General features: G+C 39.2%; 3 protein-coding genes across 5 annotated transcripts; 1 reads left to right on the top strand and 2 right to left on the bottom strand.

The window, feature by feature from the left end:
• Positions 1-1,088: 1,088 nt before the first annotated feature.
• Positions 1,089-6,247, bottom strand: LOC108676520. Of its 2 annotated transcripts, XM_018164602.2 has the most exons (4): positions 6,058-6,247; positions 5,796-5,858; positions 3,670-5,511; positions 3,379-3,461 (listed from the first exon to the last, which is right to left on the bottom strand). In XM_018164602.2, exons 1-4 carry the CDS (start codon positions 6,190-6,192, stop codon positions 3,441-3,443), a joined length of 2,061 nt encoding a protein of 686 aa, XP_018020091.1. In that variant the 5' UTR covers positions 6,193-6,247; the 3' UTR covers positions 3,379-3,440. The 2 variants fall into 2 exon arrangements, with proteins under 2 accessions (XP_018020090.1, XP_018020091.1); XM_018164601.2 differs by having other exon boundaries at positions 1,089-5,511.
• A 1,862-nt stretch (positions 6,248-8,109) lies between these two features.
• LOC108676525 lies at positions 8,110-12,036 on the top strand. Of its 2 annotated transcripts, XM_047881957.1 has the most exons (4): positions 8,110-8,464; positions 9,215-9,283; positions 9,376-9,477; positions 10,461-12,036. In XM_047881957.1, the coding sequence occupies exons 1-4, from the start codon at positions 8,402-8,404 to the stop codon at positions 10,701-10,703; spliced, it is 477 nt and encodes a 158-aa protein (XP_047737913.1). In that variant the 5' UTR covers positions 8,110-8,401; the 3' UTR covers positions 10,704-12,036. The 2 variants fall into 2 exon arrangements, with proteins under 2 accessions (XP_047737913.1, XP_018020096.1); XM_018164607.2 differs by lacking the exon at positions 9,215-9,283 and having other exon boundaries at positions 9,307-9,477.
• Positions 11,503-18,187, bottom strand: LOC108676523 (glycine, alanine and asparagine-rich protein). The gene is made up of 9 exons (XM_018164604.2): positions 17,899-18,187; positions 17,176-17,285; positions 16,812-16,903; positions 16,365-16,444; positions 15,804-15,897; positions 14,286-14,513; positions 13,242-13,394; positions 12,462-12,546; positions 11,503-12,359 (listed from the first exon to the last, which is right to left on the bottom strand). The coding sequence occupies exons 2-9, from the start codon at positions 17,231-17,233 to the stop codon at positions 12,247-12,249; spliced, it is 903 nt and encodes a 300-aa protein (XP_018020093.1). The 5' UTR covers positions 17,234-17,285; positions 17,899-18,187; the 3' UTR covers positions 11,503-12,246.
• Between the last annotated feature and the right edge of the window lie 348 nt (positions 18,188-18,535).

Below are 18,535 nucleotides of genomic sequence, written 5' to 3'. Positions count from 1 at the left end.
CATTAACTCAAGACTTGAACCAATTTCTTATGTAAGATAATGCTGGTATCCATGATACTTTACTGGTCTACTTATAGGACTCAAAAATGAACTTGAGGGAGAGTCTAAAAAACTCTCTGCTTTGCCACTATGCATGATACTTTACTGGTCTACTTATAGGACTCAAAAATGAACTTGAGGGAGAGTCTAAAAAACTCTCTGCTTTGCCACTATGACTTCAACTTCAAGCAATATTAATAAATGTTCTAGTATTTTCATATGGTAATAAAATGTTTGTATTGGGTCCATTTTAATAAATATTTCCTTTTCTCTGTAGCATGGCGACTTTAGTGGCATTGACGGTAATTGATTATTAAATGTTCACAAGCACACGTCCGTAATCAACCGCAGCTCCCGACAGTTGTTCGGAGACCCTCATGTGAGTTGATGTCTTCTCTCTCAAAATAAATTCATTCATCCTTAATCAACATAAAAGTGATACAACATACCGGCACTCGGAACTCAATGTGCTCGACGGCTCGTTGATACGCCAGAAGAGGTATTTTCTGGAGGCATCAGTAGCACGCATTACGTTCGGGTTCAACATTTTCTCATCATGAAATATAACTCAAAAACATTAGAAGACGATCGTTTAACGAAATAATTACGGTTGCTTTCAAAAGGATGAACCGTTTACACAGGATCATAGCAAGTAATTCTGGTGAGCTACAACGTGTTTTGGCCTTTAGGACAGAGGAAAATGCCCGCACTAAAAGTTGGATTCGATCAATTTTTAGTGCGTCAGTAAAGTCTCAACTCGACCTTGTTGTAATCATGGTTGAACTATATATCTACTAGTTCAACCATGGTTGTAATTTACCAGCAGTTAGTGCAGTCTTGTATATCGCAGTTTTGTACATCGACATGTAACAATGAACATGTTACGTGCAAAGCTTAGTAATTGAATCGACACGTTAAACACCAAAACATAAGTAAATCCTTCATTTTCAGACAATTTTCCTGCTGTTTACAAGCTGCAAGTTTACTGCTTTACCAAAAGTTATCATTCAACTAGCTAACTTCAATGTGAAGGAGAATAATACACTGCGGGTTAACTGGGTGTCTTTTGAATCTTCACTTGTATCAGCAGAGAAGCCCAGTGGTTACAGATTAGGGTATCAGCAGGATTGGAGCAATGAGATGTGGGTTCGATCCTAGCTTCTTGTGACAGTTCTTGTCAAATGGGCGAGATGGCAAGGTGGCTGAGAATATAACGATTGAAGCAGCAAGTTGCGGGTTCCTAACCCCCAGAAACTAGTAAGAATTTGAATGTAGCACACTAACCTCTTATCTCTAGAAAATTGTAATCGAGACTGTATTTTAGAAGTTGTTTCAAAATTTTCTCTACCAGGCTCAATCAAATCAGCGCAGAATCTGCTTCATTTTTTTTCAAAAACTCAAGATGAATCAACTGAATCAAATTTGTTAAAAATCAATCTTGCGTATGATAATTAGCGATATATATGATCAATCTCAATATATTTATTCAAACAACATGAATAGCTGTAGGATAGTTCCTATATCTTGTTCATGGTTTGTTTTATGTTTTTTCAAATGTTGAATTTGATGTTGTATAGTTTTTTTACATGTATTGATTATTATGACTTTGTATGTCATAGATATTAACTGAAAGAAATACTCGTTTCGTTTATGATCAGAATGAAAGAAAATGGGTCATTTGAATGTTCATGCTGGATTTTTAACTATTGAGCGCGGGGGTGTCCTAAATGTTTCTTAAGCATTTTCAACTACTAATTGAATGTTATGTCATTAAGTATGAATACAAGTATCTCCAACAAAAGCCGGAGTTGGGATGAGCTACGTACTTGTGTTCTGAACTTTACGAGGTGAGTTAGTTAAATAGTTTTCGCTATTTTCCTTGAGTGAAGAGGAAATAGGATGATTAGATGATGCTGGCGCACCGGTCTTATGCCATTGAATCGTGTATGATAAGCCCTCATTTTGCGTCTTTCGTATGGGCTCCGAAGGTTCTGTAACACTCTGAGGACCAAGCGGGACACTTGCTAGGCCCAGTGCACGATGAGTGGTGATTTTCGGTTCAACAGCAGGACCCTGTGGGATGAAGCTCGAAACTTGCGTTGCTTCTTCTGGGTCCAGACCTCCATCTGTCGGTGCTTCAAACTTAGATTTGACTGTATAATTATTTGGAGTGAGCTTTGGATTGTTGGTATGTTCGGTTCGACTTTTTGAAGGGGGTGGTGGGCTTATGAAGAATAATGAATGTAGTGAAGAAATTTCCAATGAAGAATTTCTCAGAAGAGGATGGCCATTGTAAAAGCTTAGTTGGGCCCGTTCTACATCTGTGATATGCGGGGCCAATGAGGTGCCCCGGTCGGGTATTGAAAATTCTGGTACAGGTATTTGTTCTTCAACTGCTGGTTGCGTAACGATATTCTGGATTATTTTCGACTGAAATTTTCTTCGACTGTCAGAAACATACGTTTGCCCACGTTCATTCTCGTTATCAACAACAAAATGACGCCCGGAAATATTCTGTGCTATATTCTTTTTCAGTGTATCAAACATGTCATCATTTTTGAGGTTTAAATTTATTTGAGAAGCGATTTTCCCTCCCTCAAAAATAGTTTGACCAAATTTTACTTTAGGTGTCCGTTGGGAATCAAACGGTGCAGATTGGGGGAGGGACAAATTTTGTTCTGATTTCACGTTGAATTTCAAATTTATGGGGGTGTAAAAAACTTGTGAAGTACCATCTTCCAATAATTCACGTTCAAATTTCAGGTCTTTGGCAACGACGGGTTTGAGTGACTGAGGCAAAATTTCCGGTATCAGGGCCGGAATGAGTGTTTCTTTCGCTGGATTCTGTAGCTTAGCTTCGTCTTCACCTAGGACTTTTTGCACTGTTAGCGATACCTTCTTATCATGTTCCAGGACACTACTGACCTCCTCGAAGTCCGATACTGGACTGCGTAGTTGTGACTCTGCTTCGTAACCGCGCTCATATAAATGGTCTAAAGGATTTTTTATCACCTTACCAGCATTGAGATTGAAATGTTTTACTTCCGGACTCACATTCTCAGGAAAAAATTCTTTTCGATCTCGAGGGAAAAGGTATGGAGTTATTCTTACTTCTGTGGCAACGAATCCAGTCTTTTCAAGCATCTCTTTGATTCCTTTGTCTGTACCTTCAATACCGACAGTCGGTACTTGTTTATCATATCCGTGTCCACAGCCTTCTTTTCCACAACTGTCAAGCTGCTCTATAAAAACCGGGTCTTTTCTATCAGTCGTTAAAGTAAAGTTGATTGTCTGCCTTTCGTCAAGTGCATCAAAACTTTCTCTTTTTATAGGCCTCTGTAGAGGTAGTTGTTCGAATGAAGTCGGTTCATCGTCAAGCGGCTCCCTGTGCGGCGACGGGTTTAGATCTGGTCCCCGTAATTCTGTGGGTTTGATGTAAATCGAATTAGGGTCTTTGAAGCCTTGAGAATCGTGAATCTTACGAATTTGATATCCTGGAGCATATTGATAAAAGTTTCCTAAGTCAGTTGCAATTTTATCGGAGTCACTATTGTATTCTGGCTCGCGAAATAAGTTCTGCGGACCCGATATATCTTTAGTCTGTTCATAAGACTTGTCATTTATTCTCACCTGATGATTCAAGTAGACGTCATGTTTGTCATGGGGCGAGGGCTGTCTTCTAACTTGAAAAGCTGAAGGTACACTAGGCGTATTCAGAATGTGGGATGATTCCGATTGTGCCTTGAAGTGATCGTTGGGAAACACATTAGTTGGTGCGGTGGGAGTTTTTTGTGGCTCCACACGGTCGTAATCTAAACTACTGTCGCTGTCTGGATCGAGTAGATATGGCCTGATACTTTGAACAGTCGTACTAGCAACGGTCAAAAAATCGTTTGCTGGAGCTGTGGGTTTAGCGGGATGCGACCCTTGCACCAGCGAAAGTAATTCTGTTCCTGAAAACAATGTGGGCGCTTCTGTTGTAGGAGGTTTCGGCAGCGGACGGAGACCGAACGACTGAAGCACCTGCGAATGCTGATCCTCGGTTGTGCTCAGGCTTTCTGGCTGATGTGCGAATTGCTTGTATTCGATAACAGGAAATTTGGATGATGAGCGTGGTGCTTCGTAAGCACCAGATTCTCTTTGCGAAGATTCTCTAGAAGCCTCCCTAACGTCATAAATTTCCGGTCGCGTCGGCTTCTCGATTTGTTGATTTTCTGATAATATCTCTTGGTTTCTAACGGGAAAACTCCCACCAGACCTTGTCAAGGGATAATATTCTCCTCTTTTTGGGCCAGGTGTTAAAAATGCATCTCTCTCAATTTTCAAATCAGCTCCAGTAAATGTTGGAATTTTTTGCCCGTTCAGTATGGGACCTTGCTTACCATCATTATAATTTTCTGCTGTAATAATCTTTGGAGATTTAAATTCTACTGATGTGTCTCGAGGCCCCGTTTGAAGTGGAACAAATTCAGCTGTTTGTTCATTCTGTAAAATCTTAGAAGGTGAGTGGGGTGCATCTGTGCCTAAGGTTTGATGTGCAGCGTATCCTGGATGTGCCGCTTTCGGGAAAGCTTGATGAGGGACGTAATCCTGCGGTGACGTTTCCTGTGACTTCTGAGACGAGACATAATCTTGTTGTTGACCGACTCCGTAGTCTGGCGACGTTCCACCTTTCGTGATTCCAGTTGAAGCATGACTGGTGTGAGGAGCAGGTGGAGGTGACGGCTGGAAGGGGGATAGTTTGGAATCGCTGCGAATTGGAAATCCGCCATGTGAGACATAATTCTCTGGCTCTCCAACTTTATGTCTATCTCCTGGCACTGGTAATTTGTTCTCTAACCTAGGCTCAGAAACAACAATTGGGGGAATGCTTGGGGGATTAGAAATTCCTTCTATTTTGTCGTATACTGCTTTGGTTTTCTTTTCTTCGGGAGTGAAAGTTTTCTCAACTGCAAGTAAATCTTGTTCAACTCTTCTAGTCAATTCTGCAGTTTGTTCTTTTGAATTTTTTCGTTCAGGGAACGGCAATGGCGACAAACTTGGGTCTTTGATGGCCGCTGAGAAAGCTGTCTGGAGTGGATTAACAGCGACTTGTCGAAGTGCATCAAATTGGTTTTGACTTCCTGGAGTTTTAAGGATGGGTTCTAAGGGAGTCGGTTGGCTTGGCACTGAAATTCCTGGATTAGAATATTTCTGCGCTCCCGCAGGCAAAAATGCGTTTATGCCTTCCTTTAGAACTTTGGAAACTGGTGGTATATAAGGTCGCTCTTGACTCTGTGCGCCTGGGCTCCCGAAACGAGGAAAATTTCCGAAATCTGGGAAACCGAAATTCGGCAAGAAAGAACCTCTGTTAAGATGACCGAAGTTGAGGTTTCCCCCGTCGGCATAGTCTGGATGGCCTCCGAAAGTAACTGGTGCACCATAACTTGGACCGCTTACGAAAGGCGGTGATGCAAACGTCAGGCCTGGATTCTACGAATAAAATAATTGACAATATTAATTTACACTGTTTAGTGTGACAAATAAGCCTCAATGCGTAGAAATAATGAACATGCATTGCAACAGCCTAAATTGATGAAAATAATTATACGATATTTGATTAATGGCGTGTTTTTCTAACATAAATTTTGTTGATTTAAAATTTTTATCTGTTTCACAAGCAAGTATCTATGATCCAGGTTGAAAATATCGGAAGGAAAGACGATAAATTTGGTTGCGTTATTAATTTTCCATTTCGTGAGAAAAGAGATACCTACCTGAGCAGCGGCGTGGATGTCAAACACATCGTACTCTGCAGCTGGCTTTGCCTGGTCTCTAACCTGATAAAAAAGGATAAAATTATCATTCTTATTTTAAACTTAGAAGCGGTTAAATTTTTCCAAAACAAGTCATTCTGGATTAGTTATATTTCATGCTGATTTTTATGTTCTCAAATTCACGATCTTCGGCCAAATATCAATTATCAAATAAGAAGACAATTTTGTAAAAAAAATTAGCAATAAATAAATTGTCCCTCACCAATGGACGAGTGTTTCGCTTGCGTTTGCCATTTCGCTCCCTTGTCGCCTGTAGCTCCTGCTCGTGTCGCATTCCCAGACACTCATGAAGAGGATAAAGGCAATACAACATGAAAATCAACGCAATTAATCTCATCTCGTCGTCGGAGTTATTTCATGGGTCTCAATAAGCTTTCGGATTTAATCCACCGAAAAATTTTTTTTTAAAAACAAGCCTGTTGTGTTGGAAAGTAAAAAAATTTAGAATTAATTCATGAACATGTGTTTAGATTGTAGATGGGCCGACAAGTTAAAAAATATTATTGTAATGAGCTCATCTTACATCACTAAATAGGGCTTCTCTGAGAGATCTATTCTGGGCTTGAAGCACATCAATACAACTCCAATACAATTTGAATGCCTCTATTCTATTTATGCGAATTATTTTTTAGAGACAAATTTATTCAAATCTGCAAGCCAAACGACACCATATCTTTATTACCGAACAGAACTGAGGTGGTTGAACTTAATACTTAGCTAACGTATTATTTGGGACCAAGCCTGAACTTGAGTGATAACATGATTTATAAAAATTATTTTTAGCTACGCAAGTTGGAGAAACTAATTTTCATAGGAGCTCTGGACTACACAAATACTTTTCGAAGGAAACGCCTGTTCCTTCAATATGCGAGGTTTCCACCAACTCACGAACAGTCCTTAAATCACCTCTATGTTAAGCTAAGTTGGGTGCAAGACTTCCTAACAATATTTAATATGAATTGAAGTCAGTGCATGTTTTGACTCAGTGACCAACCCCCAGCGACACATCAGATAAACTGTGGACGACGTCTCGCGAAGGCCTCTCATGAGGGCGACAACAAAACGTTGAGAAAGTTCTGTGACTATACACCAGACAATGCGTTGTTATGTATTTTTGATGAGTATAAACTTTGATGGCTACTATATGAATTAAATATTTCGAATTATGTAAGACTAAGGATTCAGTTTGTAGACCACAGCCCAATTTATTAATGCAGACAGTTCATTTGTATGTAATGTAATATTGGCTGTGATTACCAAGGCCCTGACTTGGCCCTGAAAAATGTATTCCATTTATTCCGGTGCCTAATCTTTTACCGCGCGAATTCAAGTACAAACTTTTTCCTAGGCTCTTTCCGTCTCTATGGTTTGACTTTGAATAATGCCGAGCATTTTATTATATCCAAACTTTTTCTTGAAAGTGTCCTTAGTTAACTAGTGTGGAATAAATTACTCACGCACTGTAATTTGTTTGTCTTTTAAAGTAAGTGATCATATACACGTAAAAGTTATATGAAGTTAACCTAAACAATGACGATGTGGATGAGAAAGGTTATATGATGCTACATTTCTTTAAAGCAGCCCAAATAAGTTTAAAATTAACACTTAGGCAAAAATTGCTTTAAAAATGGTATCTTATTTATTACTCTATTGTGAGAATTTTTTTCTAGATTTTTCTGCTCTTAGGTGGATCTTTTCATTAATTGAGTTAAAATCGCAAATAGTACATTCACTTTCACTAATTCTATTGCCATGAATGGAAGTCTTTACTGTTGACCCAACTGAGCGATGTCACAAAGGTTTTCATTGAAACAGAAGTGAAATCCTTGCGGCGGTGCGATAGAACTTCAAAAAGGCTTACGTTCACTTCAAGTGACTGAATGGTGCAACCCTGCGTTGTCAATGATCTGCATAAAGAATTGAATTCGGGAGCGGAAACATTACATCGGTGGTTTCAGGCTCCCGTTTCCCAAGGTAAATTGTGTAGTTTCGTGTGTCATTTTACGTGCAGACATTCACCAGTATACTCTTAAATTTAATATTACTGTTTATTTATACGATGTTAGGAGCGAATTCCCTATCTCGCCTCTTTATTATCAGTGATGATTCGTGTTCAAGTTTTTGATTCTAAGGGCACAACCCACCAGCATTACAACAAAGATATGATCTTTTGATCTTCGATAATGGAGCGATTATTATTGATAAGCCTCGCGCTGCCTGAATTGTGAAGAGATCATCACTAGGCAGGCCGGCTCACTACCGTATTGTTCGACCGATTGCACGCCGTTGCATGAAGTCCTATTATCTTTTCATGCGTGTTTGTTATGCATTTAAATTTTCAAAACAGGCAGTCATATATTTTTACTTCGACACAAAATATAAGCTCGCTGTGAAAACGAATGGTCATCTAAACCGGCGAATATCTCATTATATTAAAAATTCTTTCATTTCGCTTACCAGCTAACAGCTGCACATAAATAGCTTTTTTTTATTTTTTCATAGTTGGGTGCCGGAATTTACTGTTAATTGAACTTGCTTCAGCAGAGATGGATTCTGCTGCTCTCGCTTCTTTCAGTGAACCTTCAGTTTTTCTTAAGGCCATCGAATTTGTAAGTGAACGCGTACTCATAATTTCATGCATCATAATATTATGTATTATGATGCTTGCTTCAGTTAAGTATAGCTGCACAACAAAAATAAATTGGAATAAAATTTAAACTCGTTGAAATTATTTGTTCGGTTTAGTCCTGGACAATCTTAACTAATTGACCAGGTGAAGGTCTCTTTTTGATATAAATTAAGCATCTGTGTTATAATTTGAACCGAAGCTCTAACAATGAGTCTTTTTTTTTTTTGAACAATTGAGATTTGTGTTATTAAAAAATTTGATCAACTGCTATTAATTCAATTACTGGCGTAAACAATGCCATTATACAATGCATTCAAACCATTCATTTCATAGCCATAATATTCAATTGCCTGATTTCCTTAGCTCAAATTATACATTCAAATTATTGCCATGACCCATCTGTTGTTTTCGGGTCAAAATGACCTGCAATTCCGAGGCCATGCCCAGAGGGTATAGGCCGTATACCGGAAATGAAGACAACATGAAATGAAGACAGTATGAAATGAAGATAGTATGAAATAAAGACAACAACTTCATTCCCGTATACCAGAAATGAAGACAACAACTTTATTACCGTATACCAGAAATGAAGAAAACATGAAATGAAGACAACAACATCATTTCCATATACCAGAAATGAAGACAACATGATCTTGCTTCCAGCGCACAACTATTTAAGCCTTAAGTGAATTTCACGTACACAGGATGTAATTTTATTCTATTCCTGCAGATCCTGACAATCATCTCGATATCGGTGGAGCAGGGCGGGCTAGCGTCGTTCAGCAAGCAGTCTGGGGATGTAATTTTATTCTATTCTTGCAGGTCCTAACAATCATCTCGATATCGGTGGAGCAGGGCGGGCTAGCGTCGTTCAGCAAGCAGTCTGGGGAGTTCTTCTTCGGAGGAGCCATGATCATGACCATCACTGTGTCGGGCCTGCTGCTCATCTGCTACATGCTCGGCCAGCAGCGACACATACAAAACACTCATTTCGTAGGTTACGCGAATTGGGATTTTTCTAGCAGAATCTGAATTCTTTTAATTTTCATAGGGAAATCAAACCAGGTTGAAAATTTCTCTTGCATTTATATGTAAAATCGATAGAACAATTTACCAATTAATGTATATATGGATGAGAATTAGTCAGTTTTCTCGTGATAAGCAACATTTAAAATGTCGTAAATTTAAGTATTGAGCGTAGCTAATGTATAATTCCTGTAGGTATAATTATTCAATTAATTATTTTAAATTTTAGCAGTTAAACGAATATTTTGATATCGTTTCACTTTTTTATGATAACCCTTAATGTTTAGCAACTTTCCATATTTATATGTTTCCGCATCCTGTTGTCGCTGAGATAATCACATCCGCCCTGATAATCCTCCCTGTACTCAGTTAAATAAGCCAGACACTGTCTCAATATCGATGAACTTTTTGCCTTAGCGTCGGTCATCCTGACCCAGTTTAGCCTAACGAAAGAGCGCATCAGAGTTGCGAACGCTCTTTGATTGATTGATTTTTATTCACATTTTATTTTATTTTGATTTTATTTGCTAGCGTTGTGTGTGAAAAAGTGTCACTATTTACACTCCATGACCCATTCATTACCCTGAGTGTATCTTAAACAAGCTCATATATTCCTTTACTCTCACATAGAATAGAATAGAATAGAATAGAATAGAATAGAATAGAATAGAATAGAATAGAATAGAATAGAATAGAATAGAATAGAATAGAATAGAATAGAATATAATAGAAGTGTCGGCACTGAAGAAATAGGCCCATGGCCTGTTGCCGATTCTTGAACTTTTCGTGACTTGATTCACAAAGGATCCGGCTTTTGGAACCCGATCTTTCCATAACTGACGATTGATTGAGATAGCTGCTGGACTTATTGCCTGGTCCGTAATTTGCCAATCCCATTCACTACCCTGAGTATATCTTGAACAAACTCATATATTCTTTTACTCTTACAGGAGTTTTCGTTCGACTGCATCGGGGCTTTGTTCCAACTGACGGCTGGGGCCCTTGCCATCAGCGAGTATGCGGGCAAATCAGGCAACGAGGCCGCGCACGCCAACGCCGCTGGCTCCGTCTGTATCGTCACCTCGGCCGTGTACATCTTCGACGCTTACTACGCCTACATCAACTACCGCTCCATTATGACCCAGCCTCCACCGAGCCAGCAGAACACCCAGAGTCTCCCACCGAGTATCTAATGGGGGCTTCCTGCTTGCGGATTATGAATATTAGGAAAATAAAATATATATAGTCTTCTAAAGTTTACTTAAGTTTGTGTCTGTGGAATATTTACCTCGTGGATATGAAGCCACATAACAACATTGGGGTACCATTAAACATTATATACTGGAGAGATTCGCATCAGAATTTGTCGCTCAATAGAAGCAACTATCACGAAATGATCGAAACTCTCTGTTGCCGCCAACAGTCAAAAACTGTCAAGCTAAAATTTTGTATTTTAGTTTGGAAGTTATATTCCAAGGAAAATTACGCTAAATATTCAAAATTTGTTGCTAAAAATTTATTTCAATAATTTTTTCTACCTACAATTTACCTGCATTCTTTTTCCCGCTAAATTCGTTGGAAATGCGCTAGATTTGGCGTGAAAGTAGCTGAATTGGCAACACCGACGAAACCTGTTATATTGAGTTTGTTAGTGAAAAAGGTGCCCAGAAAAGCCCCTGATTGTGACGGTAAATGTATAAAGTTGCCTGGCGTATTATAGTGTGAGTTTTAAGTCGTCAAAAAACACATAATTAAATTTTCCTTGAACTTTCCGGAAGCATAAACACAATTTAAATCACGTTGTTCAAACAAAATTTTTCTAATTTTAAAAGTAATTATAATAAATCTTTTTAAATTAATTGAATCTTTGGCCGGCCATCATAGTTGATCCTATGGTTAAAAATCAATGTTTTCTTCTGTTAAAGTAACTTTTTTCACCTTTAGACGACAATTAAGATTTTTTACTTTTAATTTTTAGTTTAAGAGTTCTAGTGAGCATCCGCACACCAAAGATTATTTTAGCGCCAAGTTATTATGCTTGATCCAGAATAGTTGCGTATCCCAGCAATTGAGTGAATAATCAATAGCGTCTCAACTGTTGAATCTTATATTGATGAATTGAGTATATATATGTCGCTCTACTAAATATTTAATCAATATTTATTTTCCATAACCTTCGAGTTCATCATGTAAGCAATTTGTTGTTTTGGGTTACAAAGGCAGGTTATTTGCAAACAAAATTCTCGTTTAAGGCATTTATGGGTTCAAGATTTATTGCAGACAGACACGGCGCCATACATGATCCAGTCTCTTTCGCCATATTACAGAATTTTTCTTTGAAAAATTGTAAAATAACAAGTAAATGGAAGAAGGGATTCATCAAATAGGATTTCCCAAATAAAATGATCTAAACGCAGAATTTTATTGACGGATTCTCATTCACTTGATCAAGCATAGTTCTATGTAATTTATACAGGCAGAACTCACCTGCCAAATAATTTTAGAAGCCCAGCTTAAACGCTACTAATTGCTGACATAGCATTCTGAAGCATTACAATTTGTTTTAATTACGGTCAGCTGATTAAACTTTTAAAAAATCTTCCATTAAATTTTAATCGTTTGCTGACATTCAATATCGGTTTAATTTTTCATTGCAGAAAGACAACAAGTCTAGCAAAGTGTCTCCTGGAATGTTCTTTCTTCTTATTGTAGAAAGTTATTTGAATAATTAAAAATTTATTTCCCATGTCCATAATCTCCTCCGCTGACCCCTCCTCCAAATCCACTGTAGCCAAAGCCGCTCCCGAAACCAGCGCCAGTGCCGTAGCCAAGTCCGTTGTGGCCAGTGCCTGAGATAAATTATCGCGATCTGAAATCTACTATCAAAATAATATAATTTAAAGTTATACTCATAATACAGTTTATGGAATATATACAGGAATGCATGATACCTTTGGCTCTGAGGTAGGCAGTCTTGGCGGCAGAGGACGCTAGACTGGCTGCTGCTTGCGACGATGCGAGGCTTTTGAAAGCCAACTGAAACAACCGTAATAAATTGAAATAGCAGAGAGTTACACAAAATGACTTGAGTTTAAACATTTAAATCTCAGATGAGTTTGAAAAGTTTCAGAAGGCAAGGGCGATTGTTTTTTATCGAATAAAGGTTAAGCAGATTTCTGCTTAACCTTTAACCTTTTCAGATTCTGCTGCGTTACACTTCTCATCAGCATCACTTCCAGTCACTGATGCAATCTAAATTGTGGCAAATAGAGCTAAAGATCAGATGAAAAACTGGAGCCATGGAAGGCACCGAAAGGTCAATGCAAAAAGTGAACCATGCACTATTTGGACAAAGTCTCCCTCATTTCTCTGAGTGTTCTGTGCCAGCCAGCAACGCTCGGCACCTTTCTTTCCACAAGGCAAATGAAGTTAAAACAACGTTGATTGCGAGTTGACTTCCTTGAAATCAACGTTGATTATGAGTTTACATGTTGAAATCAACGTTGAGAACGAGTTTACATGTTGAAATCAACGTTGATTACGAGTTGATTTCATCGAAATCAACGTTGATTACGAGTTGATTTCATTAGGAACAACGTTGATTATGAGTTGATTTCGTTAAAATAACGTTGATTACTAGCTTACTTTGTTGAACCAACGTTTATCCCTATTTGATTTGATTAAAACAACCTTCAACAAACGTCATTTCAACATGAGCTGCCTAGTCGCACCTTCTCCTGGCCCTGCAGGAGGCTCGCTGCCTGCTGCGCGTTCCACTCCTGCGCGGCCTGCGTGTCCACGGCGTTCAGCGCCGAGGCATAAGCGTTGTTGCTGAGCCCTACGTTGCCCTCGGCATACAGGCGGGCTTGTGTGAGGGCGGCAGCCTGTGTGAGGGAGACAAGTGTGTGAGGGAGAGAAGTGTGTGAGGGAGAGAAGTGTGTGTGGGAGAGAAGTGTGTGAGGGAGAGAAGTGTGTGAGGGACTCTTCACACACTCCCCCTCTTCACACACTCCCTCTCTTCACACACTCCCTCTCTTCTGTGTGAGGGAGAGGACAGTGTGAGGGAGATGTATTCAATCAGACTATACTGTACCTATATTTTATAACTTTCGAACTGACTCCGAAATGTTTTCTAAATAGATATGATTAATTTTTGTGGAATTGGCGATTAAATCAATCGAGTGACGTTGATACCTGCAGAATAGTACGTTTTATTTGCGTGGGTAGGAGAGAACTGTTGAAAAATGCTCATACGCTGGGTGAAACAATGCTATGGTAAAGACCGTGACATTTCAACCTGACAATGCTTATTTAAAAATCTGACATGCTTTTCTGAACTTGACAATGCTTATCTAAACCTTAAAATCTGTATTTAAACCTGATAATGCTTATTTAAACCTGAAAATGCTTACTTAAACCTGACAATGCTCACTTAAAAACCTGACAATGCTCACTTAAAACCTGACAATGCTTAGTTAAATCTGACAATACTTATTTAAACTTGACAAAGCTAATTCAAAAGCATTACACTAAATGAAACATTAACAAAATTCTTGAATATCAAGATCAGTTAAAATCTCAGATATATAATAATTCTTTTGTAAATTGATATCGGATTGGATACTTTTCATGACAAGAATTGGAATTAGCCATTAATTTCTCATATAAAAACTAAACTTTTGCATGAACGTAATTTTCAAAAGTTTTCATACCCAGACGTTCATAAATTTTACATCGAAATTAAATAAACTTGATCGATTATCGGCCGATTTTACCTGATCAAGAGCCCATTGTTTGAAGGACTGTGCAGCCTGGACGGTCTTGGCGACTTTAGCGGCGTTGGCGGCCTCGGCAAAAGCGGCGCCGGTGGCGGCCTGTGCGGCGTGCGTGAGGCCCGCCGCCTGCGAGAACTTGGCGGCGGCGGCGCTCTGGGCGACGTGCGCGGCGCCGGCGGCCTGCGCGGCCACGTGCTGCGACGCTGCCTGCGCTGCGTTCCACGCAGCCTGCAATCCCAATGAAATATGAATTAATATCTCTAGCAAAATATAAATAACGGATCAAAAACAACGGAATTTAAAAGGAAAGACAAACTAAAAACAACCAATATGAAATATGAATTAATGTCTCAAACAAAATATAAATAACGGATACAAAACAACGGAATTTGAAACGAAAGAAAAACCAAATCCAACCAAAATGAAATATGAATTAAGATTTCTAGCAAAATATAAATAACGGATCAAAACAACGGAATTTAAAAGGAAAGAAAACTAAAACCAGCAATATGAAATATGAATTAATGTCTCTAACAAAATATAAATAACGGATAAAAAACAACGGAATTTGAAACGAAAGAAAAACCAAAACCAACCAAAATGAAATATGAATTAAGATTTCTAGCAAAAGATAAATCAGGAATAAAAAACAACGAAATTTACAACGAAAGAAAAACCAAAACCAACAAATATATATACAGCACAACAAATTATTCAATGTAAAATACTACAAGGCACAAGAAAAAAGCGACCTAAAATATTTGCTGCTTGCAAGATAATCTTGTGCAAATCTTGCGATCTTCGAGGTAATTAGCAACGCTACCGTTATATTTATATAGAGCGTAGCCTTAAAAATGCTTATCCGTCATGACTGTGACTGAAATAAAGAAATAAGTGTGTAGTGTCGAGCACAAATTTTAACTTCAACGACCTAGTACTCATAGACAAAATATGATAAAAGTGCCTTGCATCAGAAATTAATACCTTTACAGTAAAAAATTTGTCGATATAACTTTTTAACTTTGTTTTTATTTGCCGCTGGTAGCCCAGTCCAGTGTACCTGCTGCTGGTAGCCCCGCCCAGTGTACCGGTTGCTGGTAGCCCGGCCCAGCGTACCTGTTGCTGGTAGCCCCGCCCAGTGTACCTGCTGATGGTAGCCCCGCCCAGCGTACCTGCTGCTGGTAGCCTCGCCCAGTGTACCTGCTGCTGGCAGCCCCGCCCAGCGTACCTGCTGCTGGTAGCCCCTTGGTAGCCCCGCCCAGCGTACCTGCTGCTGTAGCCCCGCCCAGCGTACCTGCTGCTGGTAGCACAGCCCAGTGTACCTACTGCTGGTAGCCCCGCCCATCGTACCTGCTGATGGTAGCACAACCCAGTGTACCTGCTACTGGTAGCCCCACCCAGTGTACCTACAGCTGGTAGCCCCGCCCAGTGTACCTACAGCTGGTATCCCCGCCCAGTGTACCTGCTACTGGTAGCCCCGCCCATCGTACCTGCTGCTGGTAGCCCCGCCCAGTGTACCTGCTGCTGGTAGCCCAGGCTGCCGACAGCGGCGCCCGCTGCCTGATTAGCGGCCCCCGCAGCCGTGCCGCCATGGGACCCGCCGCCCACGATCCTGAGCTCAAAAACCGACGTGATCAAACAGGCAATCAGGAGAAATCACGATAAATGAGCTTTCTGTAATACACGGTATATTTTGACAAAATTAAGTTGCTGTCAATTCTTATATTTCAACCATATGAACATTTAAATTTTCTAAATTCTATTAAAAATGCACAAGTTGCGTCATGAACTGGATTTCACTTATCAGTCAAAATGACGATGAATCTTTTCAAACTTTCTGCAAAATTTTGAATGATTTCTTGTCGGAATATTGAGTTATTGGTATGTGTATTAGGTAGAAATCGTAATTTATAGAATTTGTCGGCACCCGAACTGAACCAGTTCAGTTCGAGTTCTCCCGTATTATTAATCTTTCAGTTGTACTATAATCTTAATCCGTGATTAGGTTATAGGTAAACATTCTAACGCCATTATTACTAACTAAGTTATTGTCTATGCAGAATCAATATTTTGACTCACGCAGTGGCGTGGCCGCCTCCCAGTCCTGAGTAGCCGCCTAGGCCGCCACCGTAACTCCCGATGAGGCCTCCGCGACGAACCTTGGTGCATTTACCCCGAATTACTCACAGAGGTAAAAGTTTTATTCATCATACTCAAAAAAATAATTCGTATCATTAGTATATAATGCGTCAAAAGGCAATGAATTAATTTGAGAAATTACAATTGTTGTAAGTTTCGTTTTCCTGAACTTTGATATGATTGTAATCTTTCTGGCTTCCGGAATGTCGCAGCAATGTATATTTCACTAATAGAGATAACGCTTCATTGTTATAAATTTTACAGCCATGCACCGAAACGAAGGTGAAAATTCAACTTGTTGTTAATTTCACCCGAAATATGATCTATCAAATTTTTTAATCGACCCACGACCATAAAAAGATCAAACAGAAGTTAAATGCAACCCACCCGTATCAAGGAGACCTGGGGAGATGACGCGTAATTCGGTTGCTCCTCAACTGCGCCATCTTCTTCGTTGAACAATCGTGAGATGGGATGACCTGCATATCAAGTAAGGGTATTAATTGATAAACACTAATTATTAAAAAGTACATAAGGTGATCCGAAATCGAGGGTCGTAATAGGAAATTACATGACATTTCATACGTTCAGTAATGCAACTGTTCAGAGAGAGCACAATTTTTATAAATTTTCCTGAATTATTCATTGTAATTTGTTGTTTAAAAGTCTAACAACCTAAATATTTCAAAATAATAAAAACTTTGCAGCCGGATAATTTTATCTGTGTTAAATTTTAAGAAACGTTGCTGACCCCACACGCTGGCAGCAGCGCAGGCCAGCAGGGTGAAGAGTAGCAGGCGGGAATGCATTTTATTTTGATGTTCGATGTATTTTGGACAGTTCAATTTCCGCTCAAGCCACCTGAAAATGAAAGAAAAGTGGAACGTATTGATCCGCCTTGAAAATTGTTATGTCCATCTCCATCACTGGAAAACAATGAACATGCACAATCGCTTTATTCAAGCACCCAATTACAGACTAGCTTCATTGACAGTATATGGCATGGTATGCATTAAAATTAGGAAATCAGAGACAAATTGAATTCAGTCATAATCACAAATTACTGCTTTTATTACGAAGGAACATAAGATTGGTATGCTCCAACCTTAGGCACAATACACTATTTCGCAGTTTAGAGCGATGACATAGTTTTTTAACGTGCTGTTAAATAGATTATTTGGCCATTTTGAGAAAACTTTTTAGTCTAATTAGAATTCCGTAGATTTTTACACTGATTGCATAAATTCACGATGACGTTATAAGTTATCAGCTATTTCCACAAATCCTTCCAAAACATGCACAAGTTACTTATGACTATAATTTGATTACTGAACTCTAGGTTGAGTTATTACCAAATAACTATTTAATGTTCAAATTTTTTGTTCCTGAAATATATTTGAAAATAATAAATTTTACTTCCGGGATTTTGAAGTTTTGGTTTCTTTCACATCAGATTGTGAGTGTTGATGCTCACCCGATGTTCCCAGTCTCAAAAGAGGAGCGCAGCGCTGTTGTCGCTCCGAGGTGCAGTTGTCGTATACAGCGGGGCGCACAAGTCGAGTTCTTATACGTTACGCCATTCCTTTCTTCATTCTTTCATCTGGCTCTTCTAAGCGTAGCAGAGCTTAAGATGTTCTGCGTCAGGTAAGGCTGACGCCTAGGTATGCGTATGATGAACGCGAAGCGTTTCGTCGATTAGGGAAATCGAAATCGACTCGTTGAGATGTCGCCTAAAATGGAAATCAACTCGTAGATATGTTGCCGAAAAAAATAAATCAATTCGTGTTGCCAAAAAAGAAAATAACTCGCAGATATGTCGCCCAAAAGGAAATTTACGCGTAGAGATGTCGCCTAAAAAGGAAATCGACTCGTACAGACGTCGCCTGAAAAGGAAATCAACTCGTAAATATGTCGTCGAAAAAAATAACTCGTAGCTATGATGCCTAAAGAGGAAATCGACTCGTACAGATGTTGCCTAAAAGGCAAATCGACACGTATAGATGTCGCCTAAAAAGGAAATCCAAGCGTAGAGGTGTCGCCTAAAAAGGAAATCCACGCGTAGAGATGTCGCCTAAAAAGGAAATCCACGCGTAGAGATGTCGCCTAAAAAG

Source organism: Hyalella azteca, unplaced genomic scaffold (genome assembly GCF_000764305.2).
Source record: "Hyalella azteca isolate HAZT.00-mixed unplaced genomic scaffold, Hazt_2.0.2 contig104, whole genome shotgun sequence".
Taxonomy (NCBI): domain Eukaryota; kingdom Metazoa; phylum Arthropoda; class Malacostraca; order Amphipoda; family Hyalellidae; genus Hyalella; species Hyalella azteca.
Note: the sequence above shows the minus strand (reverse complement) of the source record. Positions and strands in the feature narration are given on the sequence as shown.